General features: G+C 58.2%; 1 protein-coding gene across 1 annotated transcript; it reads right to left on the bottom strand.

Moving 5' to 3' along the window:
• Window positions 1–6,906: 6,906 nt before the first annotated feature.
• Window positions 6,907–10,453, bottom strand: LOC147414319 (coiled-coil domain-containing protein 63-like). Its single transcript, XM_086473995.1, has 7 exons — window positions 10,316–10,453; window positions 10,033–10,220; window positions 9,691–9,880; window positions 8,702–9,205; window positions 8,429–8,610; window positions 7,673–7,845; window positions 6,907–7,259 (listed from the first exon to the last, which is right to left on the bottom strand). The coding sequence occupies exons 1-7, from the start codon at window positions 10,451–10,453 to the stop codon at window positions 6,907–6,909; spliced, it is 1,728 nt and encodes a 575-aa protein (XP_086330121.1).
• Between the last annotated feature and the right edge of the window lie 9,039 nt (window positions 10,454–19,492).

A 19,492-nucleotide genomic window follows, 5' to 3' on the forward strand; every position in this document is an offset into this window, starting at 1 on the left:
AAGGCCAGGCTGGATGGGGCTGGGAGCGACCTGGTCTGGTGGAATGTGGGAGGATATTTATGAAATAAGGGACATGTGAACAATCCAGCCTTTCCAGAGAACCTGAGCTGGGACGTACCGGAACTGCTGAAAGCATGAACAACTTGCGGTGCAGGGGGCATGAACATCTTACAGGTGCAGGAGAAGAGACAGCCGCCATTAATGACGCAGTTTTAATTTCTCGAAGAAGATGGGTGTGAACATTTGTGAACGTGACTTGAACGTGACTCGCAATGTGGCCAATCAGGTAGGACTATGGGCTGTTATTTGCGATGAAGCCAATCAGTATTTATTGGGTGTGGTCGAGGGTTATAAATTGCACTGGAAACACGGAAATAAAGGTTCACTTGTTAGATCACATTGATCGTGTCAGTGTCCTCACGCAGCTCCCGCAGGTGGAAGGTGTCCCTACCCATGGCAGGGGGTTGGAACGAGATGGTCGTCGCCGAGGGGAGCTGCCCGCAGCCGGCCGAGCCCGCACCGGAGCGGCAGATGTCAGCGCACAGCGGCTTTTCCTGAGGGAAGGAGATGCCAGGGCCGCGGAGCGGCTCGCCTGGAGCCGGCAGCTCTCGTGGGAGACGCGGGCGAGACCTGGCCGTTGCCAGAACATCGCCGCCCTCCCTGACGCCTGGAAAAAGCGGCCTGGGGAGCGCTGCGACCAGAGTGTGCCGCGGCAGCCCCAGCAGCTGGTGGTGTGGGCAGCTGTGGTGGCAACCCGGGCAAGACCTGTTGGATGCAATGTGGCGAGCCAGGCAGAGGTCGCAGGTAAACCTGCAGGTGTCCAGGTCACAGGCTGCAGGGAATGCCACAGCCTCTCGCTGGCGGCGGGGGGCAGCCACGAGTACGGCCGGGTGCGGTGGGAGCGGGTAGACGATCTGCTCGGCCGAGTGGCCCAGCTGCACGACGAGGCTGCGAGGTTACAAGTGAAATGAAAAGGCTTCGGAGCATTAGGGAGGCTGAAGTGGAGACAGGCCGGTGGAACCAGGCTCTGCCCTCCCTACAACAGAAAGGGGGGCACCCACCAGAGCGCACCCAGGAAACAGGGGCCCCTGTATCCTGCCCCTGTCAGGGGGAAGACAGAAGCCTAAATGAAAGAAGTGAGCGGAGGCAAGTTGCCTGCAAGCGCCCTCCTTGCCTGCCTCACCTCCCCGGGTGCCTCTGAGAAAGAGATATGAGGCCCTGCTGGAAGACGGCCAGTCCAATGAGGGGGTGAATGCTCGAGAGCCTATGCCGGAGGTCCTGTCAGGGGGAAGACAGAAGCCTAAATGAAAGAAGTGAGCGGAGGCAAGTTGCCTGCAAGCGCCCTCCTTGCCTGCCTCACCTCCCCGGGTGCGTCTGAGAAAGAGATATGAGGCCCTGCTGGAAGACGGCCAGTCCAATGAGGGGGTGAATGCTCGAGGGCCTATGCCGGAGGTCTCACCACAGTCAGACAGGCCTTTCAGCCGTATAGCAACCTCCTCCACAAGGAAGAAGAGAAGAGTTCGAGTTGTTGGAGACTCACTCCTAAAGGGAACAGAGGGCCCAGTATGTGGGTTCGGCCCTCACCATAGGGAAGTCTGTAGTCTTCCTGGAGCCCGAATTAGGGATATCGCTAGGAAACTCCCCAACCTCGTGCGGTCATCAGACTACAACCCGCTACTGATCTTCCAGGCAGGAGGGGAGGAAGCTGCATCCCGTAGCCCGAGGGGAATGAAGAGAGACTTCGGGGCCTTGGGACAATTATTGAAAGAGTCTGGCGCGCAAGTTAATTTCTCTTCCCTCCTTCCAGTTGCGGGTGATGACACGGGAAGCAATAGCAGGATCCACGCTGTAAATACCTGGCTCCAGGACTGGGGCTACAGGCCAGGCTCTTGTGTGTTCTTTTATAATGGCTGGTTTTAGAAAACACCAGACCTGATGCTAATACGTGGGAAGGGCTTATCTTGTAGAGGGAAAAGGGTTCTAGGGCAACAATTAGCAGGGCTCGTAGCTAGAGCTTTAAAGTAGATTCGAAGGGGGATGGGGTTGTAGCTGGGTTTGCACCGGTGGGGCACTGTTCTAGTATTAGTGAGGACCGGAAGGCCTGCCATCCCCCTCGGGTGCAGTCGGCGTGCTCAGCTCGCTCCCTGAGATGCCTGTATGCCAGTGCACGCCGCACGGGGAATAAAGAGGAGGAGTCAGGAATCCGTGTCCGGTCAAGGGGTTACGATCTGGTGACAATTACAGAGACATGGTGGGACTGCTCACGTGACTGGAATGCGGTCATGGATGGCCGCGTCCTTTTCGGGAAAGACAGGCCAACAAGGCGAGGAGGTGGAGGTGGCGTTGCTCTTTCCATGAGAGAGCAGCTAGAACGTAGGGAGTTCTGTCCAGGGGTGGATGAGGAGCGGGTTGAGAGTTTGTGGGTGAGAATCAAGGGGCAGGCTAGCATGGGAGATACTGCCGTGGGTGTCTAGTACCGGCCACCCGATCAGGATGAGGAAAGTTGATGAGGCCTTCTACAGGCAGCGGACAGCAGCCTGGCATTCACAGGCCCTGGTACTCGTGGGGGATTTTAATTACCCAGATATTTGCTGGGAGACCTACACAGCTAGCCATTCACAGTCCAGGAGGTTCCTCCAGTGCATCGATGAGAACTTCTTGATGCAAATGGTGGATGAGCCAACTAGGAGAGGAGCACTGCTAGAGCAGATCTTATAACAATCTTATCTCACTAGCAAGCAGGGTCTGGTTGAAGCGGTGAAGGTTGAGGGCAGCCCTTGGCTGCAGCCATCATGAGATGGCGGAGTTCAGGATCTTGTGCGGTAGGAAGAGAACACCAAGCAAGATCACAACCTTGGCCTTCAGCAGGGCCAACTTTGGCCTTTTCAAGCAATTGCTAGGGGAAATCCCATGGGGCAGGGTACTAGAAGGTAAAGGGGCCCAAGAGAGTCGGTTTCTATTCAAGGACCACTTTTTCCAGGCTCCAGATCGGAGCATGCCAGTGGGTAGGAAATCAAGAAAGGGAGGCAGGAGACCCACGTGGTTGAACAGGAAACTGATGGGCAAACTCAAGTGGAAGAAGAGAGTCTATAGATCTTGGAAGCAGGGGATGGCCACTTGGGAGGACTATAAGACTGTTGTCAGAGGATGTAGGGAGGCAACTAGGAAAGCTAAGGCCTCCTTGGAGTTAAGCCTTGCAAGGGAGGTCAAGGACAGCAGAAAGGGCTTCTTCAAATACATTGCAGACAAAACTAATGCTAGAGGCAATGTAGGCCCACTGCTGAATGAGGCGGGTGCCCTGGTGACAGAGGATACAGGGAAGGTGGAGCTACTGAACGCCTTCTTTGCCTCTGTCTATGCTGCTGGAGACTGTCCTCAGGAGCTCCAGAGCCCTGAGGCCCCAGAGGAAGTCAGGATAAAGGAGGAGATTGCCTTGATTGATGAGGACTGGGTTAGGGATCAATTAAGCAAACTGGACATACACAAATGCATGGGCCCTGCTGGGATGCACACGCGGGTGCTGAGGGAGCTGGCACAAGTCATTGCTAGACCACTCTCCATTATCTTTGGTTAGTCGTGGGGAACAGGAGAGGTGCCTGAGGGCTGGAGGAAAGCAAATGTCAGTCCAGTCTTCAAAAAGGGCAAGAAGGAGGACCCGGGTAACTACAGACTGGTCAGCCTCACCTCCATCCCTGGAAAAGTGATGGAACAACTTACCCTCAGTGCTGCCTGTAGGCATATCAAGGATAAGAGAGTCGTTAGGAGCAGTCAACATGGCTTTACCAATGGAAGTCTGATAGCCTTTTATGAAGACGTAACCAGGTGGATGGATAGATGATGGTAGTGCAGTGGATGTGGTTTATCTTGATTTCGGTAAAGCACTTGACACTGTCTCCCACAGCATCCTCGCAGCAGAACTGAGGAAGTGTGGTCTGGATGACCGGGTAGTGAGGTGGCTTGTTTAATTGGTTGAAGGAAAGAAGTCAGAGAGCTGTGGTGAATGGGACAGAGTCTAGTTGGAGGCCTGGATCTGGTGGAGTCCCTCAGGGGTGGGTGCTGGGACCAGGACTCTTCGATATATTCGTCAATGACCTGGATGAGGGAACAGAGCACCCTGTCAGGAGGTTTGCTGCTGACACCAAACTGGGAGGAGTGGCTGACACCCCAGGAGGCTGTGCTGCCGTTCAGAAAGACCTGGACAGGCTGGAGAGCTGGGCGGGGAGACATTTAATGAACTACAACAAGGGCAAGTGCAGGGTCTCGCAGCTGGGAAAGAACAACCCCATGTCCCAGTAGAGGTTGGGGACTGAGCTGGTGGAGAATAGCGTAGCGGAAAGGGGCCTGGGGGGCCTGGTGGGCAGCAGGATGACCGTGAGCCAGCAATGTGTCCTGGTGGCCAAGAAGGCCAATGGCATCCCGGGGGGTATGAGAAGGGGTGCGGTCAGTAGGTCGAGAGAGGTTCTCCTCCCCCTTCTCCTCTGCCCCGCTGAGAGCCCATCTGGAATAGCGTGTCCAGTTCTGGGCCCCTCAGTTCCAGAAGGACAGGGAACTGCTGGAAAGAGTCCAGCGCAGAGCCACAAAGGTGATGAAGGGGGTGGAACGTCTCCCTTCTGATGAAAGGCTGAGGGAGCTGGGTCTCTTGAGCTTGGAGAAGAGGAGACTGAGGGGTGACCTCATGGATGTTCATAAATACGTAAAGGGCGAGTGTCAGGAGGGTGGAGCCGGGCTCTTCTCGGTGACGTCCAATGACAGGACAAGGGGCAACAAGTGCAAGCTGGAGCACAGAAGATTCCACGTGAACATAAGGGAAAAACTTTTTAATTGTGAGGATGACAGAGCCCTGGAACAGGCTGCCCAGAGAGGTGGTGGAGTCTCCTTCTCTGGAGACGTTCAAAAGTTGCCCGGGCGCGTTCCTGTGTGACCTACTCTAGGTGGTCCTGCTCTGGCAGGGGGCTTGGACTGGATGATCTTTCGAGGTCCCTTGCAACCCCTGACATTCTGTGATCTCTTCTCTCGAAGGTCCCGTGCCAGGAGCACTGGCCCGCTCAGATTTGAAGCTGTCAGCACACGAAATCTTCAGTCTAGCCCTCCTCCTCTTGCCCGTGCCAGGAGCGTCGGCCTGCTGCTTCTCGTGCCTCTGGAGAATCAGCTGGCGCAGCTGCCCGTGGTCCAGCGGCACTTCCACTGCCCAAGAAAATGGCCAGCCGTCACGCACCCCGTCACAGGCCTGACATCCGTGGTGGGGCGGGGGAGGCTGGTTGGGGTTGGCTGGGAAGGACAGGGGTCAGCGGGGGATTGGGCGGGGCAGCCAGGGGGGAACGGGGCATTGGGCGTTGGCTGCGTGGCCACAGCCCCTCCCTCCCACCTCCCCCACTCACAGGCGCCGATGGCGTCGGCGGTGCCGTTCGGGGCGGGGGCCGTCGGGCAGAGCTGGGCGCGATCCATCCCCCAGAGGAGCTCGGTGCCTCCCAGCAGCGGGTGGGCGAAGGGCTGGGCCAGGTGGGAGCCCTCAGCCGATGTGTAGCGCAGGATGGACTCCTGCAGCAGGAGCTCGCGGGTCCTCTTCTCCAGGAGACCTGGGTGGGAGGGAGCACTGTCACGCAGGGCCCCTGCCCCAATCCGCCCCCGCCCGTCTGCTGAGCAGGGGCTCATCCTCTGGCTTCCCCAAGGCGGTGCCGTCCGGCAGCCTGTCTCCCCAGGGGCAAGGGCCCGAGGCCGGCTCCCGCACCCAGAGCCGAGAGGAGGGCTTGGGGCTCCACTGGCATCTTTCTAGAGCCGGCTTGGCTCCCGAGTTGACTGGCAATTTGGCACCCCAGAATTCGCATTAGGGACACCCATGCGTGACGGGGCAGAGGAAAAAACAAGAGCTCAATTAAAACACAGTGCAAGCGGGTGGTGGACACGCAGGGTCCAGGCCATGTGGCAGGGGAAGACGGGCAGCCCCGACCCACCCAGAATCTGCGCCAGGTTGTCTCCAAGCGGCCACGTTATCTTCGTAGCATCACAGCTGGTTTCTTTGAGCAGGGCCTCCACGCCAGATCTGAGCTGGCCCAGCAACTTGCTGCTCTCCTTGTATTTCTTTTCATACATGTTGGCTTCCTTGGTGGTTTCCATTATTTTTGCCTATCAACAAAGGTTTTGACAGGTGTCACCCCAGCCCCCTGCTCTTCCCCCACACCCCAGTGCTGGCCACTTCCAGGCTGGGCACTGGAGACATCCCACCCCATGCTCCCGTCCCTGCAGGGGAAAGGCTCTGCGTAGGGGAGCCCAAGCTCCCCGTGCCGCGCACGAGGCCGCAGGCGCTGGAGAGCCAGGGCTGGCAGGAGCCCTGCAGGCACCCTCTCACCATGCACTGGGAGACAGGGCTGCCAAAGCCAATGCAGGGCCCTTTTCTGCCCACGCCTGTCCAGCCCTTGACCAGAGCAGCGTTCATAGGACCAGACTCCCTGGCACACGTGGCAGGGCCGCGCTGCCCTTGCAGAGGGAAGGCCCGGCCGCCATACCTCCACTTCCTCCAGGCTCTCTTCCGCAGGCTCCTTGTCCACGATGAGGGCTGCAATCCTGCTCTGTGTAAACACAAGCACGAGAGAGGGGTATGGGCTGAGTGCCCACCAGATGTGCCTGACAGAGGCTGGGGACCATCCCTCTGCCCTGGCAGCAGGGACGTCCCACTTGACCCCCCCCCGGGGACCACTGTCACCAGGCCAGGGGGGCAGCTGATGACCTCACAACGGGCAGCCTTTCTCCCTCCAGCCAGCCCCACACATGGCCGAGGCACCTCTTGCCTTTCCTGGATCCTGCAGTCGTTTTGCTGGGTACACGGTGGCAGTATTGAGACCTTTTCAGATCCGAGAACGCCGCCTTCTGGCTCTGGGAGTTCTCTTTTAGCTGCCCCTTTGCATTCCCCTAATCCCGCCCCTGTGGCAGGCTCTGAGCTGGGCTCTTGTGTGATTCCGGACACGTGGGAGAGGAAAAGCCCCAGCCCAGCAGCACCAGCTGAGAAAGGGGAGACGTGAAGGGCCTGGAACAGACCTGCTGGTCGTTGATCCTCTGCTGCATCTTCGCCATCTCCTTGTTGACCTCGATGGCGTAGCTGAAGCAGGAGAACTCCTTCTGATTCTCTGCGACAAAGCTGTCTATCAGCCGGTCGATGTCGCCGTTCTCCGCCTGCTCCAGCAGCTGCTGGTAAACTGGCATCAGGCTCTCGAAGCTCTCTGCTTCTGCTTGCCTCTGCCTGATGCGCTTGGCTGCCTTCAAGGCTGAGGGAGAGAGGGAGCGTCTGGGCTGCGCGTGTCCCCACGGCTGCCCTTGGCAGAGCCTTCCTTCACTCAGAAATTAAGCAAGGAGCTCACAGCCTGCATGGGAATGGGGCAAACACAGTGGCATCCCTCCCCAGCAGGATCAAAGGGGCCACGGCTGCACATGGAGGCGGGTCCCTGCTTCCCCATCCCTCCCTCTCCCCCAAGGGCACCCCAAGACGCAGGGGTTCAGGTGGCCTCCCTTGCTTATCCCTGTTTGTCTGTTTATTCTGTAGGGCAAAGGGTGGCTGAAGGAGCCTGCAGGCAGAGGAGACGTCCTGCCTTTGGGGTGCAGCGCTATAAGCCACCCCTTGCCAACCCTGCGCAGCCCTGGTTTGGGGTCCCCGTTGCACGGCATTTCTCTCATTTGCTACCTTTGTTCTTTTGGGCCTTTTCCTTCAACTCCGAGAGATCTCGCAGTTTGGTGTCCATGAAAGTTTTCATTTCGATCTGCGCCGTGCCAAGGACACGCTTCTGCCTTTCGTGCAGGGCAGCGTCTTTCCTCTGCTTTTCAGTCTCCTCTCTAGTTCTGTTCAGAGTCTCCATCCTGCACGCAGAAAGCAGCAGGTTACACCACGCGTAGTTAGAACGATTTCTCTTCCTGGCCGTCTCCGTGCCTGACCCAGCCAAGCCCCCGTGATGCTGTGCACATTGCCCAGCTCTCATCGCGATGCGGCTGTGTCAGCCCAAGGCCAGCAGCAAGCTGACAGAGCTCTTGGTGGGGTTTTGTACTTGGACACAGCACCCAGCTCCGGCAGCCCGGCTCACTTGGACCAGAGCTGGCTGGCCTCTGCTCCGCATCTGCTGCGTCCCCCTCTGTGGGCTCAGGTGGGACTCAGCGGACAGAGACTGCTCCGCGAGGCAGCTCACCCCATCCCGAGAAACCTCTGGGGCGGGTGGAGTAAATCACCCTGGAGGTACCGGTCTCCCTGCACTGACCAGGCACCCAGCCCTCGGCACCCAGCCCTCGGCACCCAGCCCTCGGCACCCAGCCCTCGGCACCCAGCTCTAGACAAGAGCGGAGAATCCTCTCTCTCAAGTTGCCAGCGGTCTCTCTTGTCATCGCTACTCGACGCCGCCATTGCCCACCGGTGCCAAGTTTACCGCAGAGCGTTCGCAAGCCCACGTACCACTCCTCGTAGGCTTCTGTGGATTGCTGAAGAGCGCTGTTCATCCTCCTGCGTTGCTTCTCCAGCTTCCTGTGGAGCTTAAAGAAGATGTTGTTCAAAGCAGCTTTTTGTATTTGGAGGCTTTCAATCTCTTCATGCAGCTGCTTGTTTCTGCTCACAGCGGTGTGGAAACGGACAGTGACCTGGGGAGAGAGAAGCAAGGGGTCTGAAGCTGCTGCGGGACTGGGGGGCTCAGGTCTCTGCAGAAAGACCTCGACCAGGGCTGAGACAAACACGGGCCAAGGGATGTGAAGTTGGCCCTGCAGTATCCTCCTCCCTAAGGCTGGAGAGGCAACAGTCGGCCAGGCCGAGACCCGGAGCTGGCATTGTCCAAGGCAAGGTGGCCTCAGGCAGCTCGGCCGTGTCACTAAACAGGCGCAGGCCTTCAGGCTTCTTGGCAAGGCACAAGTGCTGCATTTGGGTCGCCAAGCTCGAAGGAGCCTTGGAGGGGTTCTGGGAGCAACCAGGCCAGGGGAACAAGCCAGGGCCTTTACGCAGCTTGTGGCAACCAAACGCATTTGCACCGTTACCCTTTGTCCTGACCAAAAGGCATGTTGCACACAGGCCCCAGTGCAGCCCCGCACACGGCCGCCAAAGGCCTGCCAAAGGTTTGCTTACGTTGTATAGAGACGTCTCCAGCGTCTCGGCCTGCTTTGGCAGCCGCTCGCTCCTCTTCACGTCCTTCACCTTTGCTGCTCTCCGCTTTTGACTCGCAATCTCTTGTTCCAGCTCTAATATCTGCGCACACAGAGGAAAAAAACCAAAGAAAGTATAATCTCCAGCCCTACGTTCTGGACTCTTGTCAGGCTGTCCTCAGGAGAAGTGAAGAGACATCTCTCGGGTGTCGCTGCTCCTCGATTTGCCACATCTCAGGCAGCACAGCTAAATGTTGCATTTTCAGAAGAACGACAAAAGTCAAGGGAAAAGCAGTGGGATGTTGCGTGACCCCAGGCAGGTGTGTGCCATCCAAGAGGAGCTGCAGAGAGCTGTGGGACAGCAAGGCTGAGAGTTGCGCCGTACTTTTCTGGCCAGCGATGCTGACTTGAATGGGAGCCTGGCTCTGTCCCTTAGTCAGTGGCACGTGTCTTTTGCCAGGAGGCAGCATTCTGTTCCGAGGCCTGAAGGAGATGCATTCTGCATCGAGGGGTTTCAGCCACGGGTCTCCCTCTGTGACTCTGCTCTGCTCTACCGTGCTCGGCCAGGGAATGGTTCAGATGCGTTACCTGCTTCTCCAGGGCAGCTAAGAGGGCTTTTCTCTCTCCAATCAGAGAGTCGTGCTTGGATTTGGACTGCAAAAGGCGGTGGAGCTCCGTACGATTCCTCTCATCCAGCATCACGTTCCTCCGGGACGTGATCTGGCTCAGCGTTGATAACACCTCCTTCTGTTCTTGAGCCAGCGACTCTATTTCTTGCCTGTAAAAACAAAACAACAAATAACATGGAGCACATCCCACCTGCAACGCCGGAGCAGGTCCTTGCCCCTCCCCACCTCAGCACCAGGGTCCCCACATCTCTGCCTGGAGGAACTTTCCGGGCACAACGCAGCCGAGCCAAGCTGCACTTACTCCTGGGCCTGCAGCTGACGCCTCGTCTTGGCACCATAGGACCTGTTCTTCTCCCCAGCTCTCCGAAACTGCACCTGCAGTCTCCTGAACTCGCCTTCAGCCAGCTTGTCCTGCTCCTTCTCCGGGAAGGCTGAAAGCTTCTGCCTCAAAGAGAGCGCGCCCTGCTGACACAGAGAGGGAGAGCTCAGTCACTTGAGCAAACCCCACCAGCAGTGGTAGACAGCGGAGCTGGGCACGGGGCAGTGGGTTAATGGCATCGCCACCTCCAGCTCTTCGTCACCACCTTCAGCTCTTCACTGGCACCGAAGATATTCAGTACCCTCCCAAACACTGAGCCACACAAACCAACTCCATGAGCGCTTCTGATCCACTTCAGAGCAAAGGCGGCCAGGCGCTGTGCTCTTGGGTAACCCCCCGCCATGCTAGCACCACTTTCCAGGGCAAGGAGGCGTCAAGACCAGCCAACACCAGGGCAGCTGAGCCGCAGCTAGCACCTCGCATCCAGAACAGGGTGCAGACCTCCAGCAGCGCGGAGGGCAGGTGACGGCACGTTGTCACCACTTTTATCACCCAGCGTGACTGCCGGGACCACGTCAGTCAGAATCAAACCCACCCCTACTGGGGACATGACATGAAGGAACCCCGCTGACTTTGCCCAGGAGCGGAGCAGGAGCGCTCGCATCCCCAGCTGTGCGAAGGTGACTTGTAGCTGAGAAGTCACTGCCTTACAGGTGAGCACTGCAGCTCTGGCAGTTGCATCCACCACTACCCCCCTGACCTCAGCTGACCCCTGTTGCCCAACCCTGCCTCCCCCAACACCCAGGTCTCACGCCACGGCCTCATCCCCGGCACAGGAGGGCAGGCAGAACGAGCCCCGCCGCAACCCAACGCCTTGCTGGCAAAAGAGAGCCTGGCTCCCCACCGCCTGTCCGGCTCACCCCACCGCGCCACTGATTTCTGCAGGTGAGATCCCCACGGCAGATCCCCCAGAGCGCCTGTCCAGAAATTCAGCTTGGGATCGTGCTTCAGTTTTTACCTTTGAGTCGCTCATTGCTTCCAGCTGTCTCCACCGGTCGCTCTGCAGACAGTTCGGGAAGGGGACGAGGAAGCCTCCGCAGGGCCAGGCCTGCTTTCCAAGGAGAGAAATGAAACCCGGCTAAGGGGGCGGTTGTGGCCCCCGCTTGTCCCTCAGCGCCTGCTCGAGCGTTTGGCACATGAGGAAACCATCACAGGTGGCTGCGCGGTGAATAAAAACAGAGCATTTGTAGTGATGGCATCGCAAAACACGCTCCTCTTGCCGAGTTCAGAAGCAGGGGCAGAACAGATGGCTTGAGCTGTTCCACCCCGTTCGCTACCTGGGTTTTCGTAGAAAGGTCCCCCCGTGCCGACGGCCAGAGCCCCTGCGGAGCACGAGTCGGGGATGTCGCCTGGATTCAGCCCCGGTCTCGCTGCAGCCAGGGAGGGCACTGGGGCCGACCCCGCAGCCCTCACCCCCAAAGAGGGTCGTGTCCCCCCCCAGGCCCGCTGCAGCCCCCTGGTCTTCCCCGTCCCCCCTGACGCTGCTCACCCCACCGCAGGGTGCTGCGGTTCCGCTCCAGCCAGGGGTCGGGACCACGGCGGCAGTGGGGTTTTGCCGAAGATCAGCCCCTGTTTCCAGTGGCAAGCGCAGGAGAGGCGAGAGCCCGGCAGGGAGCTGCTGTCCGGTCGCTGTCCTGTCCTGCACTGCCCCGGGCTCTGTGGAACACGCACTGACCCTGATGTCACCACTGTGTCGTCACAATGGGGTGGGGGCAGGTTGTCCGTGGGGACCGTTGCCAAGGAGGATCTAGCGACTACAGGGTGGCCAGGGTGGACTAAAAGGGGACTCTCTTCATCCAAGCAATGCTCAACTGGCTGATGGAGGGGGCCAGTCTGATCCTGCCCCCCGAGACCCTGCATCCCTGCAGATCCCTCTGCAACAAAAGGAAATCCTGAAAAACAACCAAGCGACCCCTTCATCTCAAATGTCGTTCTTCTTCTTCCTGCTGGTAACATTAGCAAAAAAACCCAACCAACCCAGAACGCAATAGTTTGAACCCATCCTGGTGCTCAGCAAAGTATGAATTTAACAAGTTTATCCTTCACACGCGCGGCTGATGGACCAGGATGGGTTGGGGATATTTCTCCCAAATCCTGCCAAAACAAATCCCACATGGAACTAAAGAGTTAACCCACGGCAGGGAGGATGTTTGTCTCCTTATGGGATTTAGTAGCCCCTTCACCTCCCCAGGTTGGTAGAGCAGGTAGGTGTTTGAGATGTCAAGCCAGCCATCAGGAAGTGGCTGTTTGTGCTCGGCTGATGTTTGAGAGTCAGCGAAACCACCTGAAAGAGGAGGCAGCCACCTCGCAATCTGACGATGCATCCTCGACTAGCCGGTGGACTGGCACAAATGATCCATAAAGCAGGGCAGGAGATTGAGATTAGACATTAGGAAGAAGTTCTTCACTACAAGGGCGGTGAGGCACCGGCACAGGTTGCCCAGGGAAGCTGTGGCTGCCCCCTCCCTGGCAGTGCTCAAGGCCAGGCTGGATGGGGCTGGGAGCGACCTGGTCTGGTGGAATGTGGGAGGATATTTATGAAATAAGGGACATGTGAACAATCCAGCCTTTCCAGAGAACCTGAGCTGGGACGTACCGGAACTGCTGAAAGCATGAACAACTTGCGGTGCAGGGGGCATGAACATCTTACAGGTGCAGGAGAAGAGACAGCCGCCATTAATGACGCAGTTTTAATTTCTCGAAGAAGATGGGTGTGAACATTTGTGAACGTGACTTGAACGTGACTCGCAATGTGGCCAATCAGGTAGGACTATGGGCTGTTATTTGCGATGAAGCCAATCAGTATTTATTGGGTGTGGTCGAGGGTTATAAATTGCACTGGAAACACGGAAATAAAGGTTCACTTGTTAGATCACATTGATCGTGTCAGTGTCCTCACGCAGCTCCCGCAGGTGGAAGGTGTCCCTACCCATGGCAGGGGGTTGGAACGAGATGGTCGTCGCCGAGGGGAGCTGCCCGCAGCCGGCCGAGCCCGCACCGGAGCGGCAGATGTCAGCGCACAGCGGCTTTTCCTGAGGGAAGGAGATGCCAGGGCCGCGGAGCGGCTCGCCTGGAGCCGGCAGCTCTCGTGGGAGACGCGGGCGAGACCTGGCCGTTGCCAGAACATCGCTGCCCTCCCTGACGCCTGGAAAAAGCGGCCTGGGGAGCGCTGCGACCAGAGTGTGCCGCGGCAGCCCCAGCAGCTGGTGGTGTGGGCAGCTGTGGTGGCAACCCGGGCAAGACCTGTTGGATGCAATGTGGCGAGCCAGGCAGAGGTCGCAGGTAAACCTGCAGGTGTCCAGGTCACAGGCTGCAGGGAATGCCACAGCCTCTCGCTGGCGGCGGGGGGCAGCCACGAGTACGGCCGGGTGCGGTGGGAGCGGGTAGACGATCTGCTCGGCCGAGTGGCCCAGCTGCACGACGAGGCTGCGAGGTTACAAGTGAAATGAAAAGGCTTCGGAGCATTAGGGAGGCTGAAGTGGAGACAGGCCGGTGGAACCAGGCTCTGCCCTCCCTACAACAGAAAGGGGGGCACCCACCAGAGCGCACCCAGGAAACAGGGGCCCCTGTATCCTGCCCCTGTCAGGGGGAAGACAGAAGCCTAAATGAAAGAAGTGAGCGGAGGCAAGTTGCCTGCAAGCGCCCTCCTTGCCTGCCTCACCTCCCCGGGTGCCTCTGAGAAAGAGATATGAGGCCCTGCTGGAAGACGGCCAGTCCAATGAGGGGGTGAATGCTCGAGAGCCTATGCCGGAGGTCCTGTCAGGGGGAAGACAGAAGCCTAAATGAAAGAAGTGAGCGGAGGCAAGTTGCCTGCAAGCGCCCTCCTTGCCTGCCTCACCTCCCCGGGTGCGTCTGAGAAAGAGATATGAGGCCCTGCTGGAAGACGGCCAGTCCAATGAGGGGGTGAATGCTCGAGGGCCTATGCCGGAGGTCTCACCACAGTCAGACAGGCCTTTCAGCCGTATAGCAACCTCCTCCACAAGGAAGAAGAGAAGAGTTCGAGTTGTTGGAGACTCACTCCTAAAGGGAACAGAGGGCCCAGTATGTGGGTTCGGCCCTCACCATAGGGAAGTCTGTAGTCTTCCTGGAGCCCGAATTAGGGATATCGCTAGGAAACTCCCCAACCTCGTGCGGTCATCAGACTACAACCCGCTACTGATCTTCCAGGCAGGAGGGGAGGAAGCTGCATCCCGTAGCCCGAGGGGAATGAAGAGAGACTTCGGGGCCTTGGGACAATTATTGAAAGAGTCTGGCGCGCAAGTTAATTTCTCTTCCCTCCTTCCAGTTGCGGGTGATGACACGGGAAGCAATAGCAGGATCCACGCTGTAAATACCTGGCTCCAGGACTGGGGCTACAGGCCAGGCTCTTGTGTGTTCTTTTATAATGGCTGGTTTTAGAAAACACCAGACCTGATGCTAATACGTGGGAAGGGCTTATCTTGTAGAGGGAAAAGGGTTCTAGGGCAACAATTAGCAGGGCTCGTAGCTAGAGCTTTAAAGTAGATTCGAAGGGGGATGGGGTTGTAGCTGGGTTTGCACCGGTGGGGCACTGTTCTAGTATTAGTGAGGACCGGAAGGCCTGCCATCCCCCTCGGGTGCAGTCGGCGTGCTCAGCTCGCTCCCTGAGATGCCTGTATGCCAGTGCACGCCGCACGGGGAATAAAGAGGAGGAGTCAGGAATCCGTGTCCGGTCAAGGGGTTACGATCTGGTGACAATTACAGAGACATGGTGGGACTGCTCACGTGACTGGAATGCGGTCATGGATGGCCGCGTCCTTTTCGGGAAAGACAGGCCAACAAGGCGAGGAGGTGGAGGTGGCGTTGCTCTTTCCATGAGGGAGCAGCTAGAACGTAGGGAGTTCTGTCCAGGGGTGGATGAGGAGCGGGTTGAGAGTTTGTGGGTGAGAATCAAGGGGCAGGCTAGCATGGGAGATACTGCCGTGGGTGTCTAGTACCGGCCACCCGATCAGGATGAGGAAGTTGATGAGGCCTTCTACAGGCAGCGGACAGCAGCCTGGCATTCACAGGCCCTGGTACTCTGGGGGATTTTAATTACCCAGATATTTGCTGGGAGACCTACACAGCTAGCCATTCACAGTCCAGGAGGTTCCTCCAGTGCATCGATGAGAACTTCTTGATGCAAATGGTGGATGAGCCAACTAGGAGAGGAGCACTGCTAGAGCAGATCTTATAACAATCTTATCTCACTAGCAAGCAGGGTCTGGTTGAAGCGGTGAAGGTTGAGGGCAGCCCTTGGCTGCAGCCATCATGAGATGGCGGAGTTCAGGATCTTGTGCGGTAGGAAGAGAACACCAAGCAAGATCACAACCTTGGCCTTCAGCAGGGCCAACTTTGGCCTTTTCAAGCAATTGCTAGGGGAAATCCCATGGGGCAGGGTACTAGAAGGTAAAGGGGCCCAAGAGAGTCGGTTTCTATTCAAGGACCACTTTTTCCAGGCTCCAGATCGGAGCATGCCAGTGGGTAGGAAATCAAGAAAGGGAGGCAGGAGACCCACGTGGTTGAACAGGAAACTGATGGGCAAACTCAAGTGGAAGAAGAGAGTCTATAGATCTTGGAAGCAGGGGATGGCCACTTGGGAGGACTATAAGACTGTTGTCAGAGGATGTAGGGAGGCAACTAGGAAAGCTAAGGCCTCCTTGGAGTTAAGCCTTGCAAGGGAGGTCAAGGACAGCAGAAAGGGCTTCTTCAAATACATTGCAGACAAAACTAATGCTAGAGGCAATGTAGGCCCACTGCTGAATGAGGCGGGTGCCCTGGTGACAGAGGATACAGGGAAGGTGGAGCTACTGAACGCCTTCTTTGCCTCTGTCTATGCTGCTGGAGACTGTCCTCAGGAGCTCCAGAGCCCTGAGGCCCCAGAGGAAGTCAGGATAAAGGAGGAGATTGCCTTGATTGATGAGGACTGGGTTAGGGATCAATTAAGCAAGCTGGACATACACAAATGCATGGGCCCTGCTGGGATGCACACGCGGGTGCTGAGGGAACTGGCACAAGTCGTTGCTAGACCACTCTCCATCATCTTTGGTTAGTCGTGGGGAACAGGAGAGGTGCCTGAGGGCTGGAGGAAAGCAAATGTCAGTCCAGTCTTCAAAAAGGGCAAGAAGGAGGACCCGGGTAACTACAGACTGGTCAGCCTCACCTCCATCCCTGGAAAAGTGATGGAACAACTTACCCTCAGTGCTGCCTGTAGGCATATCAAGGATAAGAGAGTCGTTAGGAGCAGTCAACATGGCTTTACCAATGGAAGTCTGATAGCCTTTTATGAAGACGTAACCAGGTGGATGGATAGATGATGGTAGTGCAGTGGATGTGGTTTATCTTGATTTCGGTAAAGCACTTGACACTGTCTCCCACAGCATCCTCGCAGCAGAACTGAGGAAGTGTGGTCTGGATGACCGGGTAGTGAGGTGGCTTGTTTAATTGGTTGAAGGAAAGAAGTCAGAGAGCTGTGGTGAATGGGACAGAGTCTAGTTGGAGGCCTGGATCTGGTGGAGTCCCTCAGGGGTGGGTGCTGGGACCAGGACTCTTCGATATATTCGTCAATGACCTGGATGAGGGAACAGAGCACCCTGTCAGGAGGTTTGCTGCTGACACCAAACTGGGAGGAGTGGCTGACACCCCAGGAGGCTGTGCTGCCGTTCAGAAAGACCTGGACAGGCTGGAGAGCTGGGCGGGGAGACATTTAATGAACTACAACAAGGGCAAGTGCAGGGTCTCGCAGCTGGGAAAGAACAACCTCATGTCCCAGTAGAGGTTGGGGACTGAGCTGGTGGAGAATAGCGTAGCGGAAAGGGGCCTGGGGGGCCTGGTGGGCAGCAGGATGACCATGAGCCAGCAATGTGTCCTGGTGGCCAAGAAGGCCAATGGCATCCCGGGGGGTATGAGAAGGGGTGCGGTCAGTAGGTCGAGAGAGGTTCTCCTCCCCCTTCTCCTCTGCCCCGCTGAGAGCCCATCTGGAATAGCGTGTCCAGTTCTGGGCCCCTCAGTTCCAGAAGGACAGGGAACTGCTGGAAAGAGTCCAGCGCAGAGCCACAAAGGTGATGAAGGGGGTGGAACGTCTCCCTTCTGATGAAAGGCTGAGGGAGCTGGGTCTCTTGAGCTTGGAGAAGAGGAGACTGAGGGGTGACCTCATGGATGTTCATAAATACGTAAAGGGCGAGTGTCAGGAGGGTGGAGCCGGGCTCTTCTCGGTGACGTCCAATGACAGGACAAGGGGCAACAAGTGCAAGCTGGAGCACAGAAGATTCCACGTGAACATAAGGGAAAAACTTTTTAATTGTGAGGATGACAGAGCCCTGGAACAGGCTGCCCAGAGAGGTGGTGGAGTCTCCTTCTCTGGAGACGTTCAAAAGTTGCCCGGGCGCGTTCCTGTGTGACCTACTCTAGGTGGTCCTGCTCTGGCAGGGGGCTTGGACTGGATGATCTTTCGAGGTCCCTTGCAACCCCTGACATTCTGTGATCTCTTCTCTCGAAGGTCCCGTGCCAGGAGCACTGGCCCGCTCAGATTTGAAGCTGTCAGCACACGAAATCTTCAGTCTAGCCCTCCTCCTCTTGCCCGTGCCAGGAGCGTCGGCCTGCTGCTTCTCGTGCCTCTGGAGAATCAGCTGGCGCAGCTGCCCGTGGTCCAGCGGCACTTCCACTGCCCAAGAAAATGGCCAGCCGTCACGCACCCCGTCACAGGCCTGACATCCGTGGTGGGGCGGGGGAGGCTGGTTGGGGTTGGCTGGGAAGGACAGGGGTCAGCGGGGGATTGGGCGGGGCAGCCAGGGGGGAACGGGGCATTGGGCGTTGGCTGCGTGGCCACAGCCCCTCCCTCCCACCTCCCCCACTCACAGGCGCCGATGGCGTCGGCGGTGCCGTTCGGGGCGGGGGCCGTCGGGCAGAGCTGGGCGCGATCCATCCCCCAGAGGAGCTCGGTGCCTCCCAGCAGCGGGTGGGCGAAGGGCTGGGCCAGGTGGGAGCCCTCAGCCGATGTGTAGCGCAGGATGGACTCCTGCAGCAGGAGCTCGCGGGTCCTCTTCTCCAGGAGACCTGGGTGGGAGGGAGCACTGTCACGCAGGGCCCCTGCCCCAATCCGCCCCCGCCCGTCTGCTGAGCAGGGGCTCATCCTCTGGCTTCCCCAAGGCGGTGCCGTCCGGCAGCCTGTCTCCCCAGGGGCAAGGGCCCGAGGCCGGCTCCCGCACCCAGAGCCGAGAGGAGGGCTTGGGGCTCCACTGGCATCTTTCTAGAGCCGGCTTGGCTCCCGAGTTGACTGGCAATTTGGCACCCCAGAATTCGCATTAGGGACACCCATGCGTGACGGGGCAGAGGAAAAAACAAGAGCTCAATTAAAACACAGTGCAAGCGGGTGGTGGACACGCAGGGTCCAGGCCATGTGGCAGGGGAAGACGGGCAGCCCCGACCCACCCAGAATCTGCGCCAGGTTGTCTCCAAGCGGCCACGTTATCTTCGTAGCATCACAGCTGGTTTCTTTGAGCAGGGCCTCCACGCCAGATCTGAGCTGGCCCAGCAACTTGCTGCTCTCCTTGTATTTCTTTTCATACATGTTGGCTTCCTTGGTGGTTTCCATTATTTTTGCCTATCAACAAAGGTTTTGACAGGTGTCACCCCAGCCCCCTGCTCTTCCCCCACACCCCAGTGCTGGCCACTTCCAGGCTGGGCACTGGAGACATCCCACCCCATGCTCCCGTCCCTGCAGGGGAAAGGCTCTGCGTAGGGGAGCCCAAGCTCCCCGTGCCGCGCACGAGGCCGCAGGCGCTGGAGAGCCAGGGCTGGCAGGAGCCCTGCAGGCACCCTCTCACCATGCACTGGGAGACAGGGCTGCCAAAGCCAATGCAGGGCCCTTTTCTGCCCACGCCTGTCCAGCCCTTGACCAGAGCAGCGTTCATAGGACCAGACTCCCTGGCACACGTGGCAGGGCCGCGCTGCCCTTGCAGAGGGAAGGCCCGGCCGCCATACCTCCACTTCCTCCAGGCTCTCTTCCGCAGGCTCCTTGTCCACGATGAGGGCTGCAATCCTGCTCTGTGTAAACACAAGCACGAGAGAGGGGTATGGGCTGAGTGCCCACCAGATGTGCCTGACAGAGGCTGGGGACCATCCCTCTGCCCTGGCAGCAGGGACGTCCCACTTGACCCCCCCCCGGGGACCACTGTCACCAGGCCAGGGGGGCAGCTGATGACCTCACAACGGGCAGCCTTTCTCCCTCCAGCCAGCCCCACACATGGCCGAGGCACCTCTTGCCTTTCCTGGATCCTGCAGTCGTTTTGCTGGGTACACGGTGGCAGTATTGAGACCTTTTCAGATCCGAGAACGCCGCCTTCTGGCTCTGGGAGTTCTCTTTTAGCTGCCCCTTTGCATTCCC

The sequence above is a fragment of the Leptosomus discolor genome, chromosome 16 (genome assembly GCF_034619465.1).
Source record: "Leptosomus discolor isolate bLepDis1 chromosome 16, bLepDis1.hap2, whole genome shotgun sequence".
NCBI classification, from domain to species: domain Eukaryota; kingdom Metazoa; phylum Chordata; class Aves; order Leptosomiformes; family Leptosomidae; genus Leptosomus; species Leptosomus discolor.